General features: G+C 37.1%; 1 protein-coding gene across 1 annotated transcript; it reads left to right on the forward strand.

Moving 5' to 3' along the window:
* The first annotated feature begins 19,073 nt into the window (after window positions 1-19,073).
* On the forward strand, window positions 19,074-24,533 carry LOC142180964 (uncharacterized). Its single transcript, XM_075253071.1, has 9 exons — window positions 19,074-19,511; window positions 19,638-19,915; window positions 20,028-20,097; window positions 20,751-20,896; window positions 21,101-21,275; window positions 21,396-21,558; window positions 21,713-21,838; window positions 21,982-22,332; window positions 24,196-24,533. Exons 1-9 carry the CDS (start codon window positions 19,074-19,076, stop codon window positions 24,531-24,533), a joined length of 2,085 nt encoding a protein of 694 aa, XP_075109172.1.
* Window positions 24,534-25,214: the final 681 nt, after the last annotated feature.

Below are 25,214 nucleotides of genomic sequence, written 5' to 3' on the forward strand. Positions count from 1 at the left end.
AGATGAGAGGAAAAATAATAAACTTTAGAGGATAATCTATCCTCCTGCAAAGAAAAAATTTATTACATCGACGTCAAATTGTTTTGTGGACAAAGCATATCATTCTAGGTTTGAAAGTTAAAAGAGAAGGATATGTAACATAGGTGAGAAAAAAGTAAAATATACATCAAAAAAGTTTTTTTTTTTTGGTTTCTCACCAGTATCCGATACTTGCATTGGAGACGGACTATATCTGGATTCACGCTGCGTAGAGCCCCATTCGGAGGGAAGCGCTCCCTACCAAGGATTTTTCCATATCAAAAAAGGTTGAAACAAAATATTACTAAAAAAGAAGCATTATAGGTCAAGAGTACTCATGTTTTATCTATGGTATAACGGCAAAAACTTTTGAAAGGAAAATCTATAAAGTCTCATATTGAAATATCTATATGAAAATAAAAATAATTAAATTAAAATGATTACCTATAATATTCGAAACGACGACCATTTGGAAGGTAGATTGATGATATTACGTAACTAATTTTTTGTCAATTCCTTTGGTTGCTTGAAAGTTTATGTCACTGACTCATTGCACGTTTTAATTTCACAATAGGATATCCAAGTTAGTCTTGCATTATTGAAGAGTTATCATCTGGCAGACATGATAATTAGTTTTTCATATATTCAATGTTGAAGACACTCATTAAAAGATTATCTTTACGAAAGATGAAAGAATAGTGGAAGAAATTATCTTGACATGAAAAAAATAATGGATGAATCAGAATTTTATGGTTGTGCTTTAAAAAGGATCTAAATTTGAGGAAAAGTTGAAATCCTATGAAGAGCCTCCATACGTGCTTCTTTTGAATGTGAAGCGTTGTGATTGTTTGGACGAGGCCTTAGGTTATTAATTGGGACTCTTAGGGTATTCAGGTAAACAAAAAAAATATTTTAACATTGCGTTTAAAAAGGGTTATGCATCTAATAGTTGTGGCTTGTGACCCTTCATGAAGGGGTACATAGGTTATTGGACCTTAGTTATTTTTAAATTTTTATTAATAGGGTATTTAAGTTAATTAGAAGGGTATCTTAGTAATTCAACTTTTGTCTTAAAGGCTTCCCACTATTAATATAATATAGATAAATGTATCTTAGATAGTTTGGTCAGTTAATTGGAACGGGTCTTTTTATTTTGGGTTTGAAATTTGCTTAGTTGGGAGTTAAAGAGAAGGGTCCCAGTGCCACTATGGATCACTGTTAGGGTTGGGGATAAATTTATTTACTTTCTTAACGGTAGGGACGTATTTGAACACACACTAAAACTAGGTATAAATGTGGATAATTTACTAAAGTAGAGGAACAAATCTAGCCTTTATCCCTATTAAGTATTAATTATCTCTCTCTCTATATAAAGGTGGGAAATGGAAAAGTGAGGTGGCACCTCTCTTTGGTCTTCATTTACTTTTTTTTTTTTTTTTGGATTTTCACCTCAATTTAAGTACAATTATTTCATTTAATTATTAAGCATGAATTATAGCCTTCTTTATAGCTGCAATAATTTCTGTCATAACTGAATGAAATAAGGGAAGGAGAGGAAATCTGTTGGTAACGTAGCAGAGTAAACACATTAGCTTCTGAAAAGGCACAGTCAAACAATAGTATTTAGGCTTCAAAATTCTCAAGAAAAGAAAGACGAAAATTTATACAACTATAATTTATTTCCTCAATGCAAGCATAAAAATAAAGGTACCAAGAGATAGGCGCGGAGACAAGAAGATCTGGCGATCAAGCCACTCATTTCATAAAGTCAAAGGCGACATCTCCATGTTTCTTTTCCTTATTTTTTCCCTTTGTTGCAATTCTCTTTTCCTAAAATATGTAGTTATTCGTTAGCTTAGTATGCTTTCACTCAATAAAAATTAAGGCTTTCTATTTTGTAGGATAACTAATATTGGGGGTAATCTTCGCATTTATATTTTTTGGGGTCCCATTACTTTGTCATGAATTTGTATCACTTTGCAAATATGTAAGATATCAAATACTGGTAAGGGAGTTTTAGCATTTCAAATTATAAACGGGTTTTCTGGTAAATCCCCACTCCTCCTATTTTTTTCTTACCAAATTTAATGAAAGATGTTTGTTTTATTTTTTCAATCGTTAGAAGTAATTACATAATTATGAGTATTAAATTGTATCTATTTTGTTATTTATCTTTTGCTCTTTCCAATTCTCCATTTGACCAGCCAATTCCCAATCCAGCTATATGTAGTGCTCTCTAATCTTATGACTATGATATTGTGGTGAATTCTCAAACAACAATATTTCCTATTACATGTTGAAATTATAATAACGTCCAAATATTTCAATATATGTTAATGTATGCACGATGATACATATCATACTATATTTATGTATATGAGACTAAGATTTTGATGATGATATTATAAATATCTTTTTATATATCAAACTCCACGAGTCGATCGACAAGTTTGGTAAGCTTTTATTTAATGAAGTTGATCCAGTTTTGCTTCGTATTTCATATACAACTTCCATTTCCAAGTCATTTGTTATTTTTATTTGTGTGTTTAGATCATGAGGCATTGCAATGGTGACTGTGGTATTACAAGCATTTTCTGATATTTTTTTTTTAATTTTTATTTGTATATAAAAAATATGGTCCAGAAGGTACACATATTTTATTGGGCTTTACTAAGAGATCGTTGTGTGAAGAATACGTTTTGTATCTGATTTATAGAGAAATACCGTGGAACTTCTCCAAAACCAAAATGACAATTGTTTTATCATCATTTTTTGTCAGTTTTCTCTTATTCCGCCAATTAGGCAACAACAACAATAACAATAATTTTTATATTTTTCACTTCCTTTTGTTTAAGGTGTATTATGCATAATAACTCTCAAAATTAATCAAATTTGGTAAAATTTCTTCGCTTTTTAAAGTTTTTTGTGTACTAAATTTAATGAGGCAAATTCAAAGAGCAACCATAAAAAAAGAAAGGCAAAGGAAAGAAAGAAAAGAATAATAATAGAGGAAGTATAAGATAAGAATAGAGAGAAAAAGAAAAGTAGAAATACTAGAGACTAGAGAGATTAGGGAATTGGAAAGAAAAGAAAAAGAAGATCAATAAAAGAAAAAATTTATAAAAAAAATATAATGTGGGGAAAAATTAATTAAATGGTTTTCTCTATTTTAGTTTTTTTCACTTTCCATTTCATGTTTTTTAGAAGTTTTACCATTTAGAGAAAAAGGAAAACTCAAGTGCAGATATAAATTCATCTATCTAAGTTATATTTAAACAGAGAATTATGTATCAAACCTACATGCGCACATCTCACCCCCATACAAAATTACAGACCTCCTTATTTCTTTTTGTTCTATAGAAATTTTTGATAATGAAAACTGCAATCCTTTAAGCTCAATTTCTAATTAGTAACTTCATCCATATATAAAATTATTTCTTATATGCATACAAATAAATACATATTATCTCTCCAATTTTGATTGAATTGATAATTAATTAATTTTAAATTTAATGATATTATTATAACCGCGCAACGCGCGGCCAAATTCTCTAGTTGAGTATATAAAGTTGCTCATTTGCCCAAGTGAAACAATTTTCTATATTCTTTTATGTGGTCTCTTTTGATAAACTATTACTTTATTCTACAATATAATGAAAATGAAAAACGGCTACCTTTAAATTCTTTTCCCTTTCATGGGTTTTCTTCCCCCCCTAAATTCTGCTTTTAACTTAACCTATTTACCTTTATCTCTTTTATCGTTCTCTGTTAGTTGAGAACTCTCAAGGGACATTTCTAAGAGTATGTTTTAGAAACCAATAGAAGTTTCTTAATAGACTTATAAAAAGGTAAGCTTTGTGTCTCTGCAGAAGGCTGATTTCCCATATTCCAGAAATTTACGATAGGGAAAAGAATTCAGAACTTAGTACATCTCTGTTTCACTTTCAGTTTCTGAGTCAATTATTTTTCTTCGTTTTCACGAGTTACTCTCCTCCTCTCCTTTAGTTTCCCAAACTTCTCATTCCTTGTACCAATGCATGTTACTATAGTATTAAAGAATTTGTGGAAAAAAAGTTTTTCATTAGTTCCGCCATTTCTCTTTCAAATATTTGACATAAAAAAAAATCAAAGTTATCGGTGAATTGCATATGTGCTTTCCCTTAAGCAGTTTGTTCTTTCTCTTGAAATCAATTGTTGTTCTTCTTTCCTCATCAAACAAGGAATCTACATTCGTTTAAAGATGTGAATTAATATTGAAATTTATGTTCTTTCTCCTAGATGACTAGATCAAATGTGATGCTAGAAGGTTGTTGTGCTATATCAAGTCAAAATATAATCACGTTGGCGAAATATCCATTTTGAGTTTGTAGAGGAGTGCTATAAAGTATAAACACATTCCAGGAATCAAAGGAGAGAATAGAGAATGGAACCAATGATCATCACCGCCAGCAATAACTCTGATTTTCAGATTTCAAAGGAAAATGCAGCAGACACTGGGAACATCATCCTTAACCATGACTTCTCAGATGGGCTGTACTTCTGGCGCCCAAATTGTTGTGATGTTTTTGTGGTTCAAGTAGGTTCTAGATACCGTAATGGATTAACAACCACTATTGTGTCAAATTGCAAGCAATGTTGGCATGGCTTAGAGCAAGACATTGCGAGCAGAATATCAGCAGGTTCTACGTATACAGTTTCTGCTTGTGTTGGCGTCTCTGGTACCTTTCATGGTTGTGTTAATGTACTGGCTACACTGAAACTGGTGTATCAAAATTCACAAACAAACCTTTCTATTCGTTGGGAAGTAAGAATCTGTATCTATTTTGTTTTTCTTGCCTTTCATTGTTTAGGAAGCAATAGTCGTGGTGACTTTTCTTACCAATTACTTTAGTAGCATTCATGTTCCAGCATATTCTTAAGTAGATGGTTACTACGTCAAGTTCGCTTCTATTATCGTATTTCCTGTTGTTAGTGTTTAATACTACTTATCCCCCCCCCCCCAATTTTATCTCTCTTCTTGTTCTTCTCTCCTCGTCTTCTTCCTCTTCTTCTCCTTCTCACTCTTTCTAAGCCGAGGGTTTATCGGAAACAACTTCTCTACCTTCACTAGGTAGGGGGATCCCACTTGTGGAAATATACTGGGTTTGTTGTTGCTATAACAAGTGTGTCAAGTTCTTTTTGGCACTCCTTTTCTCATGATGCGGATTTACCGTTTAACATACTAATGTAGCAGTCTCTCCATAGCAAACCCATTAGTGGTGGGTTGACTTTTTAAAGTGCACTGTGGTCTGAATCTTCAGCTATAGATCATTACTGGAGTATTTCATGATTATTTGGTAAAGACATTTTATGTAAATCTTGTTTCTTTTGGTGAAGTAATATCATTGATGGCATCCGTGGATGCAGAAAATCAAAAGTACATAGTGCTAGGAATTAGGAAATATTAATCAGCTCCATACTGAGAGGTCTAAATTAGATATTTAGAGAGCTGACATAATCTAAAAGACTATCTTGACAGTTTACAGGGAAGAAATTATGCCTTTACAGAGTGAATGAGATCGAGTCGATACGCCATCAAGCATCTTTCATTCCTTTCAGTCCAAATACACCAAAATATTCTGGCTGATATCATCTTCCTGATAGTTTTAGCAACTTTCCACAGGCTCCAGCTTTCATAGGCACCCTGGATGTTGTTAGGCATGACCCAAGATAGTCCAAAAATAAAAAAGAACTCCAAATGTCTACAACTGCTGGCAGTGTAGGAAGAGATGTTTGTTGGTCTCCAGGCATTGATAGCACATGTAACATCTGTTTGCTATCTTGGATGTTCCTTTTGCTTATGTTGTCCTGTATTAGACAGGCTTCATAGATTGTTTTCCAGGTGAATTATTTAATCTTTAAAGGTAGTTTTGTACCCCATATGAGCTTCCAGGGACAATATAAAGTATTCCCAGTCAAGGATAGTCCCCTTTTTAGTGCTGCACTAGTTTATTCTGTCATCTTCGTGATTAGGGGCGGAAAACGGGCGGGTCGAATATAGAACGGGTCGAAAATGGGTGATAAAAACGGATAAATTATCCGACATGACCTATATTTAATATGGATAAAAAACGGATTAACCGGCGGGTAATATGGGTAACCATATTATCCATGGTTTCTTGAATATGATCACTTTTGGGAGAATTCCTAGTCTCCCAAACTTGAGGAACCCCCAATTTGAGGTTTTACAAAAGTTAAACTCATTAGTTATCCATTTTCTAAATGGATAATATAGTTCTTATCCATATTTGATCCGTTTTTAAAAAATTCATTATTTAATCCATTTTTTAATAGATAATATAGGTGGTTAACTATTTTCTTTTAACTATTTTACCACTAATATTCTTGATCAATCGAAAGACTCATTATGTTCCAATCTTGAATGTTCCTTCTGACTGTTTTAGCAATTTGACATCTGACCATTTTATCAAATGGTATTTGTGCCCCTTACTGTTGCTTTCACATAATAATGATCTCCTGATATTGTCTATTGTACCACTTTTTTTTGGTATTGGAATGAGTGACATTAGATAAGTAGGAATATATTGATGATCAAACTAAGTTTTCCTCACATTGATAAGTATTATAGTTTCGAAGAAGCAATATCTTCTCAAACTTCTCAATGATTCCATTCCATATCTCTGCTGATTTAAATTTGGTCTCTACTGGCAGTCCCAGGGATGTTGGCAGTAGCGGACCCATAATTTTTAATAAAGAAAGTTAAAATATAAAAAATAAACTCACTAACAAAGCAAAAGGATGTTAATATATAGTGTATTCACATAAATAAATAATAAAAAAAGGTTCAAAATTGCCCCTCGACTATTTGAAATAGGATAGGTTTTACCTTCCCTTAAAAGTTGGCATCAATTGTGTCCCTGCCTTGACCTAAAGGGGTCACTACACTCCTTCACTAACGGACGCAATTTTCCGAATATTTTTATTCCGAAAAAATATTTTTCTTTTTTTTAAAGTCCACCTGGCACAATCCACCCCTCTTCCCCACCTTTTTTTCTAGAAAGGATAAAAGAATGTCCTTGAACTATACGAAATGGAATAATTATACCCCTCCCCAACCCCTTATTTTAGTCTCTCTTTTTTTTTCCGCTTCATTTTCTTTCTCTTTCTTCTTCCTCTCCTTTCAACCTCCATCGAAGGGCAATACCCAAATACTTTGATGATGAACTTGTCAAATTCCAAATGCCGTAAAACAAAAAATGCACAATATGCTAGAAATAAATTTTAAAATAGCATACAACATTAAGCCGAAAAATAGCCGAAATTGTAAAAATGGCACTTCTAAATGTGATTCCATAGTGAACCCCTTTTTCGCATTTTTCATTGAAGTAACAACAATAGTTTGTTAAATACTCGACGGAGACCAAAAGTAAACTTTTTAACAGTCTTATGTAATCAAAATAACTAAGGAGTATATTTAAGGGCGCATTTTAAAATTACCCCAAAATATAAGGATCATTTTTGTTATTTACTCTCACATTTAGGTGAGTTTTTAACCAAAAATGATCAAAGGTATTTTTGTGAAGTATGTGTGTAATAATAAATTTTAAATAACTACTTCTATAGTCGATTTGGTTTGATTTTTTGGGTTATGTTTTGATTAAAATCAAAACCGAACCAAATTTGATCGGTTTTTGAAATTCAAAACCAAAATCAAACCAAATAAAAAAAGTATCATTTTTCTGGTCGGTTTGGTTCAATTTTTCAGATTTTTATGAATACCCCTATATATAGGGTTGAGAAAATGAATATTGGTTCCTCTAAATCAAGTTAAGTTCAAAAGTTCTTACCCAAAAAAAATTGGTACTATTCTTATGGCTTTCTAGGAAAGCTAACATTGGGTTGACTGCACATGCTTGATTGGTTACTGATGTTAGGCTAGAAACCCGTGTTTTAGCCGTAGTATTACATTCCAATGACTGTATTTTTACGTGCGTTTGAGCTCAAATGATAGTGAATTACACTTAGTACGTGTTTTATGCCTTGCATGAAGTGATCCTGAGCTCAAAAGTTAATTTGGAGCTAAATTGATCAATTCGGAGTTTTGAAGTCTGAGTAAAAGCCCAATACATTATGCCGGGATCATATTCAGGGGTCGTGTACGAAATCTGGATGTAAAAAGAGGACGAAATAAGTTTACTCTGAGAAAATACACTACCGCGCAGCAGTGTAAAATGATGCATGACACGAAAAGAAGAGGCTGCAGACAAAGTGCACTAACGCACCGCATGGTGCGGCGCAACTGTTCATTTTTTTATAAAGCCAAGTCCTATTTCGCGCAGGAAAGAATGTTTCGTCTGGGCCCGACCCTACTTGGTATAAATACATGTAAAAACGCTATTTTGAAGACTTTTGACATATCTTAGACCTAGGGAGGCTATTTCGGAAGGGAGAAAATGTTTGGAGCAATTTCCGGAGGAGATCGACATCGAATTCGTCATTCCTTCATCTTTGCTTTGTAATTTAATTATGCAATTTATTTGGGAAATTATGAACACGATTATGAGTAGCTAAATATTTAGTCTAGGGTTTTGATGGAACCTATTGAAGGATGAACTTCATGTTATGTTAATATAGTTTGCCCGGTTTAATCTCTATTTGTTCAACTACGTTCTTATTGTAGTTAATTGATATGATCCTCAATTAGCTGTGCCTATTTAGTATGTATTACTTGGGAGAGAGTGCATATTTAGGTAATTGTTGAACATCACCACTCCCAAAGTATATGAGGGATCAATAACCGAGGGTTTAAAAGCTGGATTAGGGATAACGAAGCCTTGGGTGTGATCTAAAGTGAGCTGTAATCAAGGGCAGCTAGTGACTAGCGTAACTCGGAAGAGTGCGTCTAGTAAATTGTCGTAATTACTCGGGAGAGATTTACGGTAATAAGAGTGCTCATGATCGATATGATCACGTGATTTTTGCTTATGTGAATTACTCCCATAAATTCAAGAAAAAAATAAATTTCACCCATTATTGGCAATTTCGTAGATTTTGTAGCATTTTGTTAATTGTTTGCATTTGTCTGTATATGTTTAATTTTGCTTAATTCATGAAAATAAAAAAATACATTGCATTTGCATTTAGGACTTAATTTTACATTTTAGATTAATTAGTAAATTAATTTGTTTGACAAAAAATAGAAAAAAATCACAAAAAATAAATCATTTTTGCATTTTTATTTTTAGTTTCGAATTTTGTAATTTGGTAATTAATAGTTGTTGTAAATTTTATCTTTAGTAATTAATCTAATCTTGTAGGATAATTTGGTTAAAGATTTAATTTATGTTTTATTTTAATTTGGAAAAAAGAAAAAGGAAGTTTCAAATTGAAAAAGAAAAGAAAAAGGAAATAAAGAATAGGATTTTTGGGCTTTTTTACTTCAATTCCCCCAACCCAAGTGTTTAAACCCCCTTACCCGTTCAAATTGGTCCAAAATCCGCATTTTACCTGGTCCGCCCCAATTTGACCAAAACGACCCCGTTTCGATTTCTCCAATCTAGACCGTCGATCTCACTTGATCGGACGGTCCGGAACTGCGTCCTCTAAAATATATAACTGTCCTAAAACCTTACCCCACCCCATTTCATCTCCCTCACTTCTCATCTTCCTCTTCAGAGATCTCCATGAACCCTAGAGCGCCGCCCCAGTTCTCCACCACCTCTAGCCGGCAGCGCCACCCCAAATCGTCCCAAATCAACACCACAACACCCCCCATGACTTTTCCTTTCCCAATCCCTAACCCGTTTCCCTTGAATCACCCTAGGATTCTTCGAATCTTGAATCAAAGTTTTGAACCCTAAAATCCCAAAACCCCAAATCGGCAAATTTAGTGAAGGGTTATGGTTGAAGCTGACTTTATTTGTGTGTTCCCGTTGAGAACACACGATTAATCTCAATTTCGACTAAATCGAAAGTGTGAAGATTTTTCAATTCCGCTGTCCAATCGTTTCTTTTTAGGTATTTTTCCTTTTTCTGTTGCTTCTCCTTTCTTCATTTTCCACTTTTTATTCCTCCTCTCGTTTTCTTCTGTTTCCTTCTTTTCTTTCTTATTTTTCTAGTTCTTCAAGTCATTTCTTATGCATGTTAGTTTTTAGGCCCGTTTCTTTAATTAGCACGTTTTTGTTTGTTGTTCGATTGTGTTCAAATGTAGTTCTGTCTCTATTTCCTCTTTAGGCCCAAGATTTCATGAGTTCTTATGACCCTGTAAGTTAACATTTGTAGGTTTTGAGTTTTTAATTTTTGAATTGAGGCTCTGTTAAAGCAGAAGCCCAAGGAGAAAAGGGACTAGCCCAGGTTTTGCAGACCCATGTCAGTTTAACCTTGGGTCAATTTGACCCGTTTGGTTCCTGAAGTAAAAACAGGGGCTTTAAGGGTTAATTTAGGAATTTTAGGCTAGGGCATCTTTAATAACTGACTAAGGAAACTTCTAGGAAGGTGGGATTGAGACTAACTTTCATAAACTGATTTTAAATTAAGGGTACAGTAGCAAAAACAAAAATTCCAAAAGGATTAAAGAGCAAAGCTGAACTCATTTCTGCTGCCCTAAGGTTTGGCTATAAAGGCATTGTTTCTTGACTCCCAAGGGGGATTTTTTTTGGAGAGAGAAATTCAGAGACTGAAAATACATAAAATTTAGAAAAATAGCTGAACTTTCAAATATTGAAATCCTTGCAATTCCTGGTGAAAAAACTGGTTCAGTGTCCTATTTGTTCTAGTATCTAAAATCTGCAAAGTGGTTCTGGTTCAGTTCTGGGTTTGAAATTGGTTTAAAGTTTGGTTGTTGCTGGTTTAAAAGTTTGGTTTTTGCTGGAGTTACTGTTGTTGCTTCTTCGTTTGCTGACTTACTGCTGCTACTTTTTAAATTTCAAGCTCATTTTCCCTATTTTGATTGCTGTAATCAGGTACATATTCCTGGATTCTACTAGATGTGAAGCCAAACTTGAAGTATGAAATGAAAAAAATGGAGTTCAAAGCATAGCATCAATTGAACTATTTATAATTCAGTTGTATCTTCTGCATTATATTGTGTTTTATTGCCTGATTTACTGTATTTTCTAGTTAATTTCTGATTTTAATAGTTGAACTCTTACTCTTATATTTAACTTTGGACTGTTAAGATATGAACATAACTTAGTTGAATGACACGTAAGTTGTATGGTGGTGTTCTGTACTAAGTTAATTTCTGTGATCTGGTTTGTGATAATTTTGGTTTTTAAAAGACTTCAAAGTCTACTGATTTGTTTGTAAATAACAGAAGTAAAAGCATGAAGCCTTTTATGTTAGATATTCTATTGAAAAGAATTAGTTTCGAACCTTAGATTAGTTTTGGTTTCTGTTTGGTTTTTTAATGAAATAATTCAGCACTCTTTCATTTTTCAAAAGACCTGGAGTTGGATAGGTCTTAGTAGATGCCTTTTTTTTATATCATTTTAAGTTTGTTTTGACTTTAAAGATCGAAGTTAGTTAAAGTTGCTATGTAGGAAACCATGATATTAATTTCAGTTGTGGTAAGCAACACTTCAATTTTTGTTTCTCTGCATAATTGCATTTTAACTAAACAATGCACTTCATTTTTGCCTTGCTGAAATTGTTCAAGTATAATTGGGTCTGGACCACTGAAGGTCAGTTTAGAGCCCAAGACTTTTGAGGTCCAAGTTTACTTGGTTTCATGGGGATTTGAACTTCAGTCCCATGCCTTTACATTGAATTTGAGATCTGTTTTGGGCTTAAATTTGAGGCTGCCCAAAAATGGAAGGTTTAAGGCCTGCAGTTTCCTTGGGCTTATATCCGAGCCCAATGCCTCTCTTGCCTTGATGCGGATGCGTTGTGAAAATAATTGGGCCTGCGGCCAGATTTGTTTCTTTCTATAACCAAAGTGTTGATTTCTTTTAACACCAAGCCTTTTCTATTAGTTTGAGTTTGAACTTTAGCTTAAAAAAATAACTTAGAATTTCCTTAATATTTTAATCAATTAATTAGTTCCTTTAATTAGTTTGGGGTGTGCTATATTAGCCAAGCATACAATTATGGTCCCCAAAATTAAATTTAGAAACCCTTTTGTTAGAATAATTTGAGGCGTGCCATGCCAAATAAAATCTCAAAACCCTTGACCCTTACTTAATTAATTTTAATCCTTTAGAAATCGAGGTTATTACACCTCATTTTTCACTACACCCCGCAAAGGGCATGAAGGAGTTTTTCCGTTTAAAGGACAATCGGAACGGGATTTAATTATTAATTATCAGAGTCGCCACTTGGGAGATTAATGGTGTCCCAAGTCACCGGTTTAATCCCGAACCGAGGAAAATACTGACTCTGTTACAGTCTGCGAACCAGAAATCCGAGTAAGGAATTCTGTTAACCCGGGAGAAGGTGTTAGGCATTCCCGAGTTCCGTGGTTCTAACACGGTCGCTTAACTCTTGTATTTAATTTTATCTGATCTTAATACATGCTAGCTTATGTGACTTTTATTTAATTTGGAACCACTTTTATTATAATTATTTTTAAAAGAATTGCAACGTCGTGAAAATGCGTTTCGAACCGCGTCGCAATCAATGCACCCGTGGTTGTCAACACATTTCGACTTCGTCGGGATTTGGATTTGGATCGCATCAATGCGCACCCGAGTTTAAGAAGGTAATTTAATTAAATTGTACCTAAAGATTCTAACGTATTATTATTTGGGGAAGGCTGTGGAATTTACTAAACAACCTTTTCAAATTTAATTATTTTAATAACCATTCGTTGAGGGCCCCACATACATGATTTTGTTTGGCGAGATTCGTCCCAACATTTTATTAAAAAGGCCCATTTGAGAGTGACTACAATTTTCTATTGATCAATTGTCCCTAAAAAAAGAAAGAAAACTTAATTACGTGAAAACTGAACTGAGATTATGCACTAAAATTCAGTAGTCCAACCTCAACAATGAGCTGGACCACTGATGGGCTTCAAAAATGGCCCAAAAATTCGGTCAGGTAGGAGAAAGGGAAGCCCAGGTGACAGATAACAGCACCTGAGATCGAATCCCCCAGGAAGCCCAAACTCATGAAGGCAGTTCGTGTGACAACCTGAGATGGCTTATCGCTGAGCCCAGCGAGGCCTCGATTTAGTTCAGCCAAACGCCTACTGAAATTACCCCTAAATGATTTTAAGTGTTCGATAATTATAGAAAAGGGGAAACAATACGCATCTACTCGAATTAAAGGGATATTAGTCAATTGAATTCCAATTTTATGCACAGATTAATTTATCTACTGGTATTCCAGTGAATCCTCAGATATCATTAAGGTGAGAACCAGGCTGTAGACACGATTTCAACAACACAAAGCAAACTAATTACTTCTGAATTAATTCACGCCAACATTACTATCAACCTATCATGTAATCAACTAACACTAGTGCTCACTTTATAGTAATCACATGAATCCGAAACATAACAGTTTATATAGTCCATTTAGCACAAAAGCAAGCAAAACTTAAACAATATCCATGAACTAAACACTGAATACGTAGATCTGGAAATTAGCTAAATCAGAACTCAATTCTGCAAGTAAATTCATTCTTCACATAAATTCATTTCTGCACACTTTAGCTCACAGTCATCAGGGGTGCAATTGTGTACCTGGATAAGGGAAAATATGAGAAGGAAAGAAGTCAGCTACTTTGAACAGCAACAACAACAAAACTCAGCAGTATATCATCACAGAACAGGCCAGGAAATGCTTTTGATAAATCAGAAATATAAGCAGACTCAACAGATCAGTCCAACACACACTTGAAATGCATTCCTAGCCCTCACAGCTGAGCCTAGATGCCTCTGAAATCCTGCTGGACCTAAATCTCAATTGAAGTCCAAACTAATAGGCCCTAAACTCACTTGAATCAGTCGTTAGTCACTCCCAAACACTTTTTAGAAATAGAACCTCGAGCTGGAATGAAGAATGCCCAAGGAAGGATTGAGAATCACTAACACTAATGATGAAATAGTAAATCTGTTTTTGATTTTTTCATTTTTTGATGTTTTTTCTCTTAAGTATTGGAATTGAAATGCTAGCTGAAATTGAAAGCAAGGAGGAGAACTTTTGGTGGGGATTTTTGGGCTGAAAATTCAATCCCCTTCCTCAAGGCACTTGATGCCCTTTTATAGGTGATACAAGAGGGTCAATCAGATTTTGGGTTTTCTTTTTAGTCCCTCCCTTATTTTCAGTTTAGTCCCTTTATTTTTGACTTGCTCAATAAGTAAATCCCTCTATTGTGCTAACACCTACACTAAAGTACCCTTCTAGAAGGCCCTAGGATGCTCTTCTACCCCCACAATACCTATACTGTCCTTACCCCTACTTTAAAATTACTATTCTTATCAGAATTACCCTTTTCCATGCCTAAACTACCCCTGAAAACTTCTCCAAGTTACTGATTCTACCTATATTCTCAACAACTATAACCAATCCCCTAAATTAATTCAAAACTAACTAGGACTGATTAATTAGAACTCAAAAATTACCCAATTGAACTAACCAATCCCAATTATTCAATCACCCAAACCCAAACAACTTAGAAAAACCAGGAGAACAGGATCAGTCAACATTAAATGAAATTAAACTAACTTTTAACCAATAAGCTCACAACTGACCATTCGAACATTAAATTCAGAACTAAAAAGGCAATTGAAATCAACCTAAACATCTAGCTAACATTAATGGACAAAATGGTATTGAATCCAAACTAATTAATTATGCCGATTCTGCAATTAAAATTATGATTAACTAATAAATGACACATGCATCAAACTAAACTAAAATGCGAAGATGCTTTACTGATTAAAACAGATGGAACAAGGAACAAGGAACAAAGAAGATTTAAACTATACTAATACACAAAAATAAATCGTAAAATTAACAGCACTCTTTAATGAAATCAAAACTATAACTAGAATTTCAACTATGCAAGTAAGAGGAAACAAGAAAGCTCACTGAAGCACGAGAAACTCCGGCCAGTTGCTATCGTCCGAATCTTTCCAGATTTTTGACACATAACATCCCTAATCATGTGTTTTACAAGAGAACACATGGTTAAGGATATTACGGTCTAAAATCACAAAGATTTTGGGTTAGGGTTTTGGCTAGAAATTCTTAGATCTGAAATTCGAGCCGCTTCACCGAGATTCGAAAGAAGATGGTCATGGATTTGGGTTGAGGGAAGTCCGGGGATGGTGTGGTATGATTTTGGTCCGGTTTGGATGAATTTGCGACTTGACCGGAAAACTTCAATCGGAGATTCGACGAGCTCCGGCAATATTCGAGGGAAACCAATGGCAGGAATGGAAAAAGGAGAGTGAAGAGGACGAGGGGTGTAACTTTGGGGGTGATTAGCATCGGCGCCGCCACCGGCGATCTAGGGGTTTCAGGGCGGCGCGGCTAGGGTTTGTGGGGGAGTGAGGAAGACGATGGGGAATGGGGTGGGGGGGGGGACCTTCGGACACTTTTATAGTACGACTACCCCGCCTCTGAGCCGTTGATCTTGTTAACCTCGACGGTTTGGATTGATCGACGCCAAACGGCGTCGTTTTGATTTTAGCGTATTGGACCGGATGGGGAGAGGGTTCTGGGCTTGGGTCGGAACACTGATTTAGGCTGAGGTTTGGGTTAAATTGAGATGAGCCTAATTTTCTTCTTGTTTGTTTTTTTTCTTTTATTTCTTTTATCTATTTTGTATTTTGTTTTCCATTTTGTAATTTTGTATTTATTTTTCTGATTTTATAAAATTGCAACAATTAAAATAAAGTCCTAATATATTTCAAAACTAAACTAATTAAATTCTAAAATTATTTAAAACCTATTTTATGCCAAATTTATGATTAAAACAATAAAAATACGAAAGTGAGCTATTTTGTAATTTTTCATGTTCGGTTCTAAAACAAACTAACCCCTAATTGATCCTAAAAATATAAAATAATATCCTAAATGCAAATGTATATTTTTTGTATTTTATATGAATTAACATGCACAAATAAAATGCAACCATTATCAGAAAATGATACCAAAATGCACAAAAAATTGTAAAAATAAAGAAAAATTATTTTGTTGGAATTTTTGGGAATTATTCATATATAGAGCAAAAATCACGTGCTCACAGAGGTGTGCCATTTAGTTGAATTTTCCTTGGCCCTCGCAAACTTGAAAGTCCGTAGTTGCTTTAGGCGCATAATTTAAATTAATTTCCTTAAACTCGGGTGTGCATTTCATGTGACCCAACTCCAATTCTCAACAACGTTAAATAAAATATGTCGCGGACCGTGGGTGCATTTCATGTGGCGTAGTTCAAGATGTGTTTTAGATAACGTTGAATCTTTTTAAAATTAATTAAAAATGGCTAATAAGTTAAAAATGTATCATAGGCTAAAACATGTATTAAAATCAGATAATAGGCCAATAATAATAGTTGAGCGACCGTGCTAGAACCACGGAACTCGGGAATGCCTAACACCTTCTCCCGGGTTAACAGAATTCCTTACCCGAATTTCTGTGTTCGCGGACTGTAAAACAGAATCTTTCTCGATTCGGGATTTAAACCGGTGACTTGGGACACCATAAATTATCCCAAGTGGCGACTCTAAATTTAATATAAATAAATTCCGTTTTGATTGTCATTTAAATTGGAAAAAACTCCCTTATACCCTTCCGGGGGTAAGAAAAAGGAGGTGTGACAATCGATAGAGATGATTAGGCAAATCTGTATGAAACATAATAGGAAGGGATTCCACCAATAGGGTAAATCACAACCTTAGATCCTTCTCTTAATTGTTTATAACTTAATCATAGTTAGTCTTTAGTTACTTAATTGCAGTCAGTTATAGTTAGTAGAAATATCCTCAATTGTTATTTAAAACGCTTGGAAAGTTGATTATGTAGAATTTAGTGATTCTAACAAGAGTAATTGATAGGTTAATTTCTTGTGGGTTCGATTCTGTGCTAAATACTCAGATTATATTTGCAACGTCCGCATGTCCTTTTTATAAGGCATAGTTGGGCGTGATCAAATTTTGGCGCCGTTGCCGGGGAATTAACGGTGTTATCAATTACAATTGAAAAAAGTACAAAAATTCTTAGTGTAATCAGTTTTCTCATTATCCAATCTATACATTGAAATTTTAACATTTGTTGACTTGGTTGTACAGGTGCATGCCTAGAAACTCATCGAGAACTGGTGAAGTATTTGAAGTATTATCAGATCCTGAGAAAGTTTTCAAGGCCTTGAATCGAGCCAACCGAAAAAGCAAACAACAACAAACAACTGAACAATTCGAACCAGACATGGGGGATCACGTAGTAGACCCAACTACGCCATTAACGCCAGTGGCACCTCTTGTGCTAGAGGCTGCTCTATACGACTGGGCACAACCCACAACAAAGAACTTAGCCACAATGATTTTAGTCCCACATATACAGGCTGAATCGTTTCAAATCATGAACAACATGCTGCACTTGTTGCAAAACAAAGGACTATTTTTGGGGTCACAAATCGAAGATCCTCAACAGCACTTGAAGAATTTCCTGTCAATTTGCAAAACTCAAAGACATCCCAACGTAACTCAGGAAGAAATAAAGCTGTTGTTGTTTCCATTTTCAGTGACAGGAGTTGCCCAGACCTGGCTAAACTCACTCTCCATTAATTCCATAACGACTTGGGAGGAGTTAGTCAAGCAATTTGTGAACAAGTTTCATCCACCCAACAAGATTGCTCAACAACTTGATGAAACTTTGAGTTTCAAACAGAGACCAATGGAGACACTAAAAGAAACATGGGAACGATTCAAAAGGATGTTGGTTATATGTCCGCACTACGGTATTCCAGATAAGATGTTGGGGCATCAGTTTTATATGGGTTTAGTAGATAGCGTGAAGGGTACTGTTGATGCTTCAACTGGTGGAGCATTTTTGAGCAAAACATGAAGAGAAAGCCAAAGTCTACTTGACAAGATGACACAGAATTCGGGGTGGACAACCAGGAATGCACCTATCACTCCAGTGGTTCACTCAGTGCCCTTAGATCCATCCAACACTCTTGCTAAAAACATGGCCACATTAATGACACAAATGAGTATACTCACCAAAAAGGTGGAAACGTCAGGGCAGAAGCAGCAGATACACATTGTAGACACTACCAATGGGGGCTTATGCACATCTTGCATTAGTCAACCAATTGGTAACCAGTGGAATGCATAAAGTGATCATCATAATTACCTTGAGGACATGAATTATATGTCTAATTATGGAGGCCAAAGATAGGGTGGCCAAAATTGGGGCCAACAAATCAGCCATACAAGCCAGTCCAGCCACAACTCAACAATGGAGGCATGGGAGGTATGAGACTTCACAATAATATGACACCTTACCAAAGGCCAAAGGGATATAATAATCAGCAGCAGAGTTATCATCCTCCTCAGAAGTAACATGGTGGAAGGTAGGGAGATGGGTTTGCTAGACTTGAGGCAATGATGCAGCATGTTATTGGGTCAAACACAAAAATGAGTGAAAGAGTAGATGCACATGAGTCAGCTATTAAGAATATTGAAGTGCAGATGGGCCAGATTTCGATGTCTTTGAATAATCGTCCTCTTGGGACATTGCCTGCAGATACGCAGGTGAATCCAAAAGTTCAAGGCCCGCAGCAGCTGATGGCAGTGAGTCTACGTAATGGCAGAGACTTAGACTTGGAGCAAGATAGGGCTCAAGAAAGCAGACAAGCTGAGACACTTGTACCAGTGACCATTGAGCTAGATGAGTCAACGAAATTGACAGAGGTGATAGTACAGCCTACCTAGGAAGAACATAACACACAGATAGAGGCTGAGACAGCCCAGGAACCGGCAGTTGAGGTGGGAGATGACAAAGAAAATACCCAAATCATTGGGAAGAAGAGACCTCCCGCACCATACCCACAGAGGCTGGCCAAGTACCAAAAAGAGGAGCAATACAAGAAATTCTTGGAGATGCTGAAACAAATCCATGTAAACATTCCATTGATCGATGCTTTGAAGGAGATGCCTGGTTATGTAAAAATGATAAGGGACTTGATGTCCCGAAAATTTGATTTCCAAGACTTGGCCACAATGACTCTTACTCAAACCTGCAGTGCGGTGGTGACTAGACCAATTGCTGAGAAGCTGTCTGACCCAGGGAGTTTCACAATTCCATGCACTATTGGTAACTTTGCTTTTGCCAAAGTACTTTGTGATTTGGGGGCTAGCATAAATCTTATGCCCCTGGCAATTTATAAGAGGTCGGGGATTGGAAGAGCCAAACCCACTTCTATGTTATTGCAGCTAGCTGACAGAACCGTGAAAAGACCCTCTGGTATCTTAGATGATGTGTTGATTCAGGTAGGGAAATTTGTGTTCCCTGCAAATTTTGTGATTCTAGATTGCAAGGTAGATGAAGAAATTCCCATAATTATGGGAAGGCCGTTCTTGGCCACTGGGAGAGCTCTCATTGATTGTGAGACTGGGGAGCTCAAGATGAGGCTAAACGATGAGGAGATAACATTCAATGTGCAGAAATCTATGAAGCGACTAAGTGAATTCGCCAATTGTTCTCTTATTGATGTCGTGAATGTAATCGTAGAAACAAATGATGAGATATTGACTATTGAGGACCCTCTTGCTGCATATATGGTAAATGTAGATGAGGTGAATGGGGAAGAATTGGCTGAATGGGTGCTGGCTTTAAAGGGCAGGGCGTTTTGTGATAGAACACTTGAATTCGAGCCCCTGCATTTAGAAAACAGAGAAACTCCTTCAACCAAGCCATCCATAGAAGAACCACCAAAGCTGGAGTTGAAGCCACTGTCCGCCCATCTCAGGTATGAGTTCCTAGGACCTAACGCCGCACTACATGTTATTATCTCATCTAGTTTGTTAGATGTGCAGGCACAACAACTTTTGTAGGTACTCAAGGAGTGGAAGACTGCCATTGAGTGGACCATGGCAGACATTAAGGGGATCAACCCGACATATTGTATGCATAAAATTCTGCTGGAAGAGGAACACAAACCTTCCAGGGAGCACCAAAGAAGGCTGAACCCCAACATGAAGGAAGTGGTGAAGAAAGAAGTGATTAAGTGGTTGGATACGGGAATCATTTTCCCAATCTCTGACAGCAACTAGGTTAGCCCAGTGCAATGTGTTCCTAAGAAGGGTGGCATAACGGTGGTCAAAAATGATAACAATGAGCTGATCTCTACAAGAACCGTCACAGGTTGGAGAATTTGCATGGACTACAGGAAATTAAATCTGGCCACCCGGAAAGACCACTTCCCACTTCTCTTCATTTATTAGATGCTTGACAGACTGGTAGGGAGGTCCCACTTCTATTTTCTGGATGGGTACTCAGGGTACAATCAAATCTCCATTGCACCAGAGGATAGAGAAAAAACCTCCTTCACATGCCCATATGGCATTTATGCTTTTCGGAGGATGCCCTTTGGCCTATGCAATGCACCCGCCACATTCCAAAGGTGCATGATGGCCATATTCACTGACATGGTCGAAGACATAATGGAGGTATTCATGGATGATTTCTCAGTGGTGGGAAATTCATTCGACGAGTGCCTTATAAATCTGACCCGAGTGTTGAAAAGATGTATTGAGACTAACCTGGTACTTAATTAGGAGAAGTGCCATTTTATGGTACAAGAGGGCATAGTCTTGGGACACCGGGTATCAAGCAAGGGAATCGAGGTGGATCGTGCTAAAGTTGACGTGATAGCAAAGCTGCCACCCCCTACTTCAGTCAAGGCAATCAGGAGCTTCCTCGGGTATGCCAGTTTCTATCGGAGATTCATAAAAGACTTCTAAAAAATTGTCAACCCTCTCTGTAAGTTGTTAGAAAAAGATCACCCTTTTTTATTTTCTGATGATTGCAGGGTAGCATTCGAGGAGTTGAAAAAGAGGCTAGTCACAACACCCATCATTGTTGCCCCCGACTGGGAGCAACCATTCGAACTCATATGTGACGCCAGTGATTATACAGTAGGGACAGTGCTGGGACAATGGAAACACAAGCTAATGCACCCAATCTACTATTCAAGTAGAACATTGAGTGGAGCCCAGCTGAACTACACTGAGACTGAAAAGGAGATGTTGGTTGTAGTGTTTGCATTCGACAAATTTAGATCATACCTGATTAGCTCTAAGGTAATTGTATATACTGATCATGCAACTCTCAGGTACTTGATTGAGAAGGAGTCCAAATCGCGCCTGATTTGTTAGGTGCTGTTACTGTAAGAGTTTGACCTTGAGATTCGTGACCGTAAGGGCACAGAAAACCAAGTCGATGATCATCTATCACAACTTGAAGGAGCTGAAAACTTAGTTGAGGTGGAGGATATTCTGGAAACCTTTCCAAACGAGCATCTACTCGCTACAAGCCTTGAGGAAATGCCATGGTATGCAGACTTTGCAAATTACCTGGCAAGCGGTATAGTTCCTTATGACCTTTCCTCTATGCAAAAGAAAAGTTTTATCGTGACTGCCGCATGTATTACTGGGATGAACCTTATCTATTTAGAATATGTGTTGACAATATGATCCGGAGGTGTGTCCCCAAGATAGAACAATCTTCTGTTTTGCAGGCATGTCATGCATCGGCATAGGGCATTTTGGAGGAATCAGGACGACAACAAAAGTACTAGAAGCCGTGTTCTATTGGCCAACAGTGTTTAAGGACACATATAAATGGGTGAAGGGCTGTGATGAATGTCAGCGAACCGGGAACATTTCCCGTCGCCATGAGATGCCCATGAACTCGATTCAAGAGGTTGAAGTGTTGATGTATGGGGGATAGACTTCATGGGACCCTTTGTCAGCTCCTTTGGAAATAAGTACATATTTGTTGCTGTAGATTACGTGTCCAAATGGGTCGAAGTTGCAGCACTACCCACCAATGATGCAAGAGTGGTGGTGGGGTTTCTGAAGAATAATATATGCACCCGTTTTGGGATCCTGAGAGCTATTATTAGTGACGGAGGCACTCACTTCTGCAATCCAGCCTTTGAGAAATTGCTAGCAAAGTACGATGTGCGCCATAAGATGGCAAACCCATATCGTCCTCAGACAAGTAGACAGGTCGAAGTGTCTAATAGACAGATAAAGAGTGTGCTAACCAAGACTATGAATTCCATAAGAACTGATTGGACGAAAAAGCTAGATGATGCACTCTGGACCTATAGAACTACTTTCAAAACACCAATTGGTATGTCACCATACAAGTTGGTGTTTGGGAAGGCCTGTCACTTGCCAGTGGAACTAGAACATAGAGCTTGGTGGGTAATAAAACAGCTGAATCTAGACATTGAAGTTGCGGGAACAACTAGAGTTACAGAATTGCATGAGCTTGACGAGTTCCGATATCTTGCATTCGAGAGCACGAGGTTGTATAAGGAGAGAATGAAGCAGTTACATGACAAGAACATTGTTGAGAGAAATTTCAAGCTCGGAGATATGGTGTTGCTTTATAACTCAAGATTAAGGCTATTTCCGGGTAAACTCAGGTCACGATGGTCTAGACCATTTTGAGTGGTCGAAGTATTCCCTTCAGGTGTCGTAGAGATTGCCTTAGAGAAATACTCACATACATTTAGAGTCAATGGGCAGAGATTGAAACTATATGTAGGCATGAATGAACCAAAGGAAGTGTCTGAGATGCACTTGACTGAACCTCAGAGGTCGAGCGAGCCTTAAATGCGCTCATCTGCGTCATGTCGCGACGTTAAATCATACGCTTATTGGGAGGCAACCCAATTGTTAACCTTACTAACCCATAATTGTAGTTTAGTATTATTAGCATTTAGGAGTTACGAGACTTGATTGGGCAGGTACAAGCATGAATTGGACATAAAATAAGTACATAATAGAGTCAGGGTGCAACCCGGAAGATAGATGTCGAAAATAAATCGAACTCTGTGAAACATGGCCTACTACGCCGCATGGGGCGCCGAGCCAAACGAGTTTGAGAGACAAAAGTTGAGGGCCTCTGATAATTTACACTACCGCGCTGCATGGGGCACCGCACCCTGCGACGCAACAGTACAATTGTATTTTTTTTAAAAAAAATTCTAGCTTTTTTTAAAACACTCGTTCAATGCACCCCCCTCAATCGCTTTTTCTCTTTTCTCTGTTCTTCACCAAATAAACGCCCCAACCCTTCCCCCAAATCCCCCATTCTCTTTTCTTCTCCAATTCCTCTCCCACACACACCTTCCATCCCTTCCATTCATCCTCAAGGTAAGTTCTCTACATTCTTCTCTTTTCTTTCAGTAATTTAGTATAATGAGTAGAATAGTTTAATTTGAGCTAAACCCTAGGTAGTGTAGTGGTGCTAATTTTTTCAATTTAATTGCTTATTTTGGCTATGATTGATGCTTAACTTGTTGGGTTTCCCTTGTGCTTATACTTGTGGAAGATTTTTAGTATGTCTTGATACTTATAAATTTTTTTATGGTGAAGTTGTGTGGAGGTGTCTTAAAGGCCGAAAATTAGTGGGTTTTTTGTGCAAATTTGGAGCACTTTGTGCCCCTTGTTACATGGTGGTGGTAGTAGGATGGTTGATTGGTATGGTTGTATAGTACTCTTGGAAGAATTAAAGTTGAAATTATGAGGTAACTTTGGTGAATGCCATGTGTTTGATTAAATGCCTCAATGACATAGAAAGTGGCATTGTAGCTTAGTAGAAAATAATTGCTATGAGAAAATGTGGTGCTAGGTGCTAATTGGAATATTCGATTCATGCTTTGTGCTTGTGTAGTGTTGTGTTGTATTTTGAGAAGTTTGTTAGTAGTGCATTAGTATAACTTCTTTTATTTCTCTTCATAGTTACTAGATTAGCTTCTTAATTTTGTATGTTAAACTAGTATAGTCCGTGATTTTGTAGTTGTACTATTATGTTGGTGGTTGGGGGGATTTTTGGTTGCTTGTGGCGCACTTCCATCGGGGTAGTCTGAGTCCCTGATATACATTTTACTTGTGAACATGCCAATAAAATAAGTGTGGGGTGGTTACCCTATTTGGTCTTGTTTTGGGTTTTCGTGTTGTGGCTAATATTGTTCGTCTTGTGCAGGTATAATGTCTCGTCGCCCGAGCAAACTCCCTAACAGTGGTTCTTCTGAGGTTGCTTCTAGTAGCCGTCGTGGTGGGAGATGGGCACTTACCCCCGCCCCAATAGAGGAGGAAGATGAGCGCATTGACCCTGATGCGGATGTGGTGCCAGCATGCAAATATGGTATACGGGTTTTCCCCGCCCATGCTCGACACTGGTTTCAGACATTTGTCCCGTCAGTCAACTCGAATCTTGAGGTTGCTATTGACGACGGGAGGTTGGCCCGTAATATGGTGAAATTTACAACAACATTCGGGCATTGGGTTTCGACAGTCTGTTCCGCCCGGGTGATGCAGTGAATGTGAACCTAGTCAAAGAATTTTATGCTAACTGGCAACCTGAAGCCAGCCTAGATGCGGTTTACGAAGTGTAGGTAAGGGGTAAAGTGATTCCATTCTCCTCCCGGGTGATCAATCAGATTATGAGATTCACAGAGCATTCCCACAAGCTCTTTTAGAGATTTCTCCATCGGCCAGACTATCCGGCTATTCGCCGCCTGTTATGTGGCGCTGACTCTTCTGCCTCATGGACATGATATGCAAATGAATTCCATAAGGACATGAAGAAGGCAACATCCCAGCAGCCATCCAGGGTTGTTTTGCGGTTGATTAATGCCACGATCAAGTTGACTCAAAGTGACACTAATGTCCCCCGACTGAAGGTGTGTCTGATCTATGCCCTGTTGACTCGGATACAATTCGACCTTGGTAAAATCATGCTTGAGCATATGGTTAAAATGCGACCATTTGGGGATCGTCGTCTACATTACCCGAGTATGATCACCCGATTGTTGTGAGCATACCTTGTGGAGAAGGAGTACCACTATGACAGGACTATTCCATTGTATTACCCTATTAGGCCCTATGATGTTACGCCGGTGATAGACCCCCTACTACGGCTGTTAATTCGGACCAGAGGATGGTCCATGTTGAGGAGACACTATAGCTAATGTTCGCTGACTTGAGCCTTCGGGCTACTCG

The sequence above is a fragment of the Nicotiana tabacum genome, chromosome 5 (genome assembly GCF_000715075.1).
Source record: "Nicotiana tabacum cultivar K326 chromosome 5, ASM71507v2, whole genome shotgun sequence".
Taxonomy (NCBI): domain Eukaryota; kingdom Viridiplantae; phylum Streptophyta; class Magnoliopsida; order Solanales; family Solanaceae; genus Nicotiana; species Nicotiana tabacum.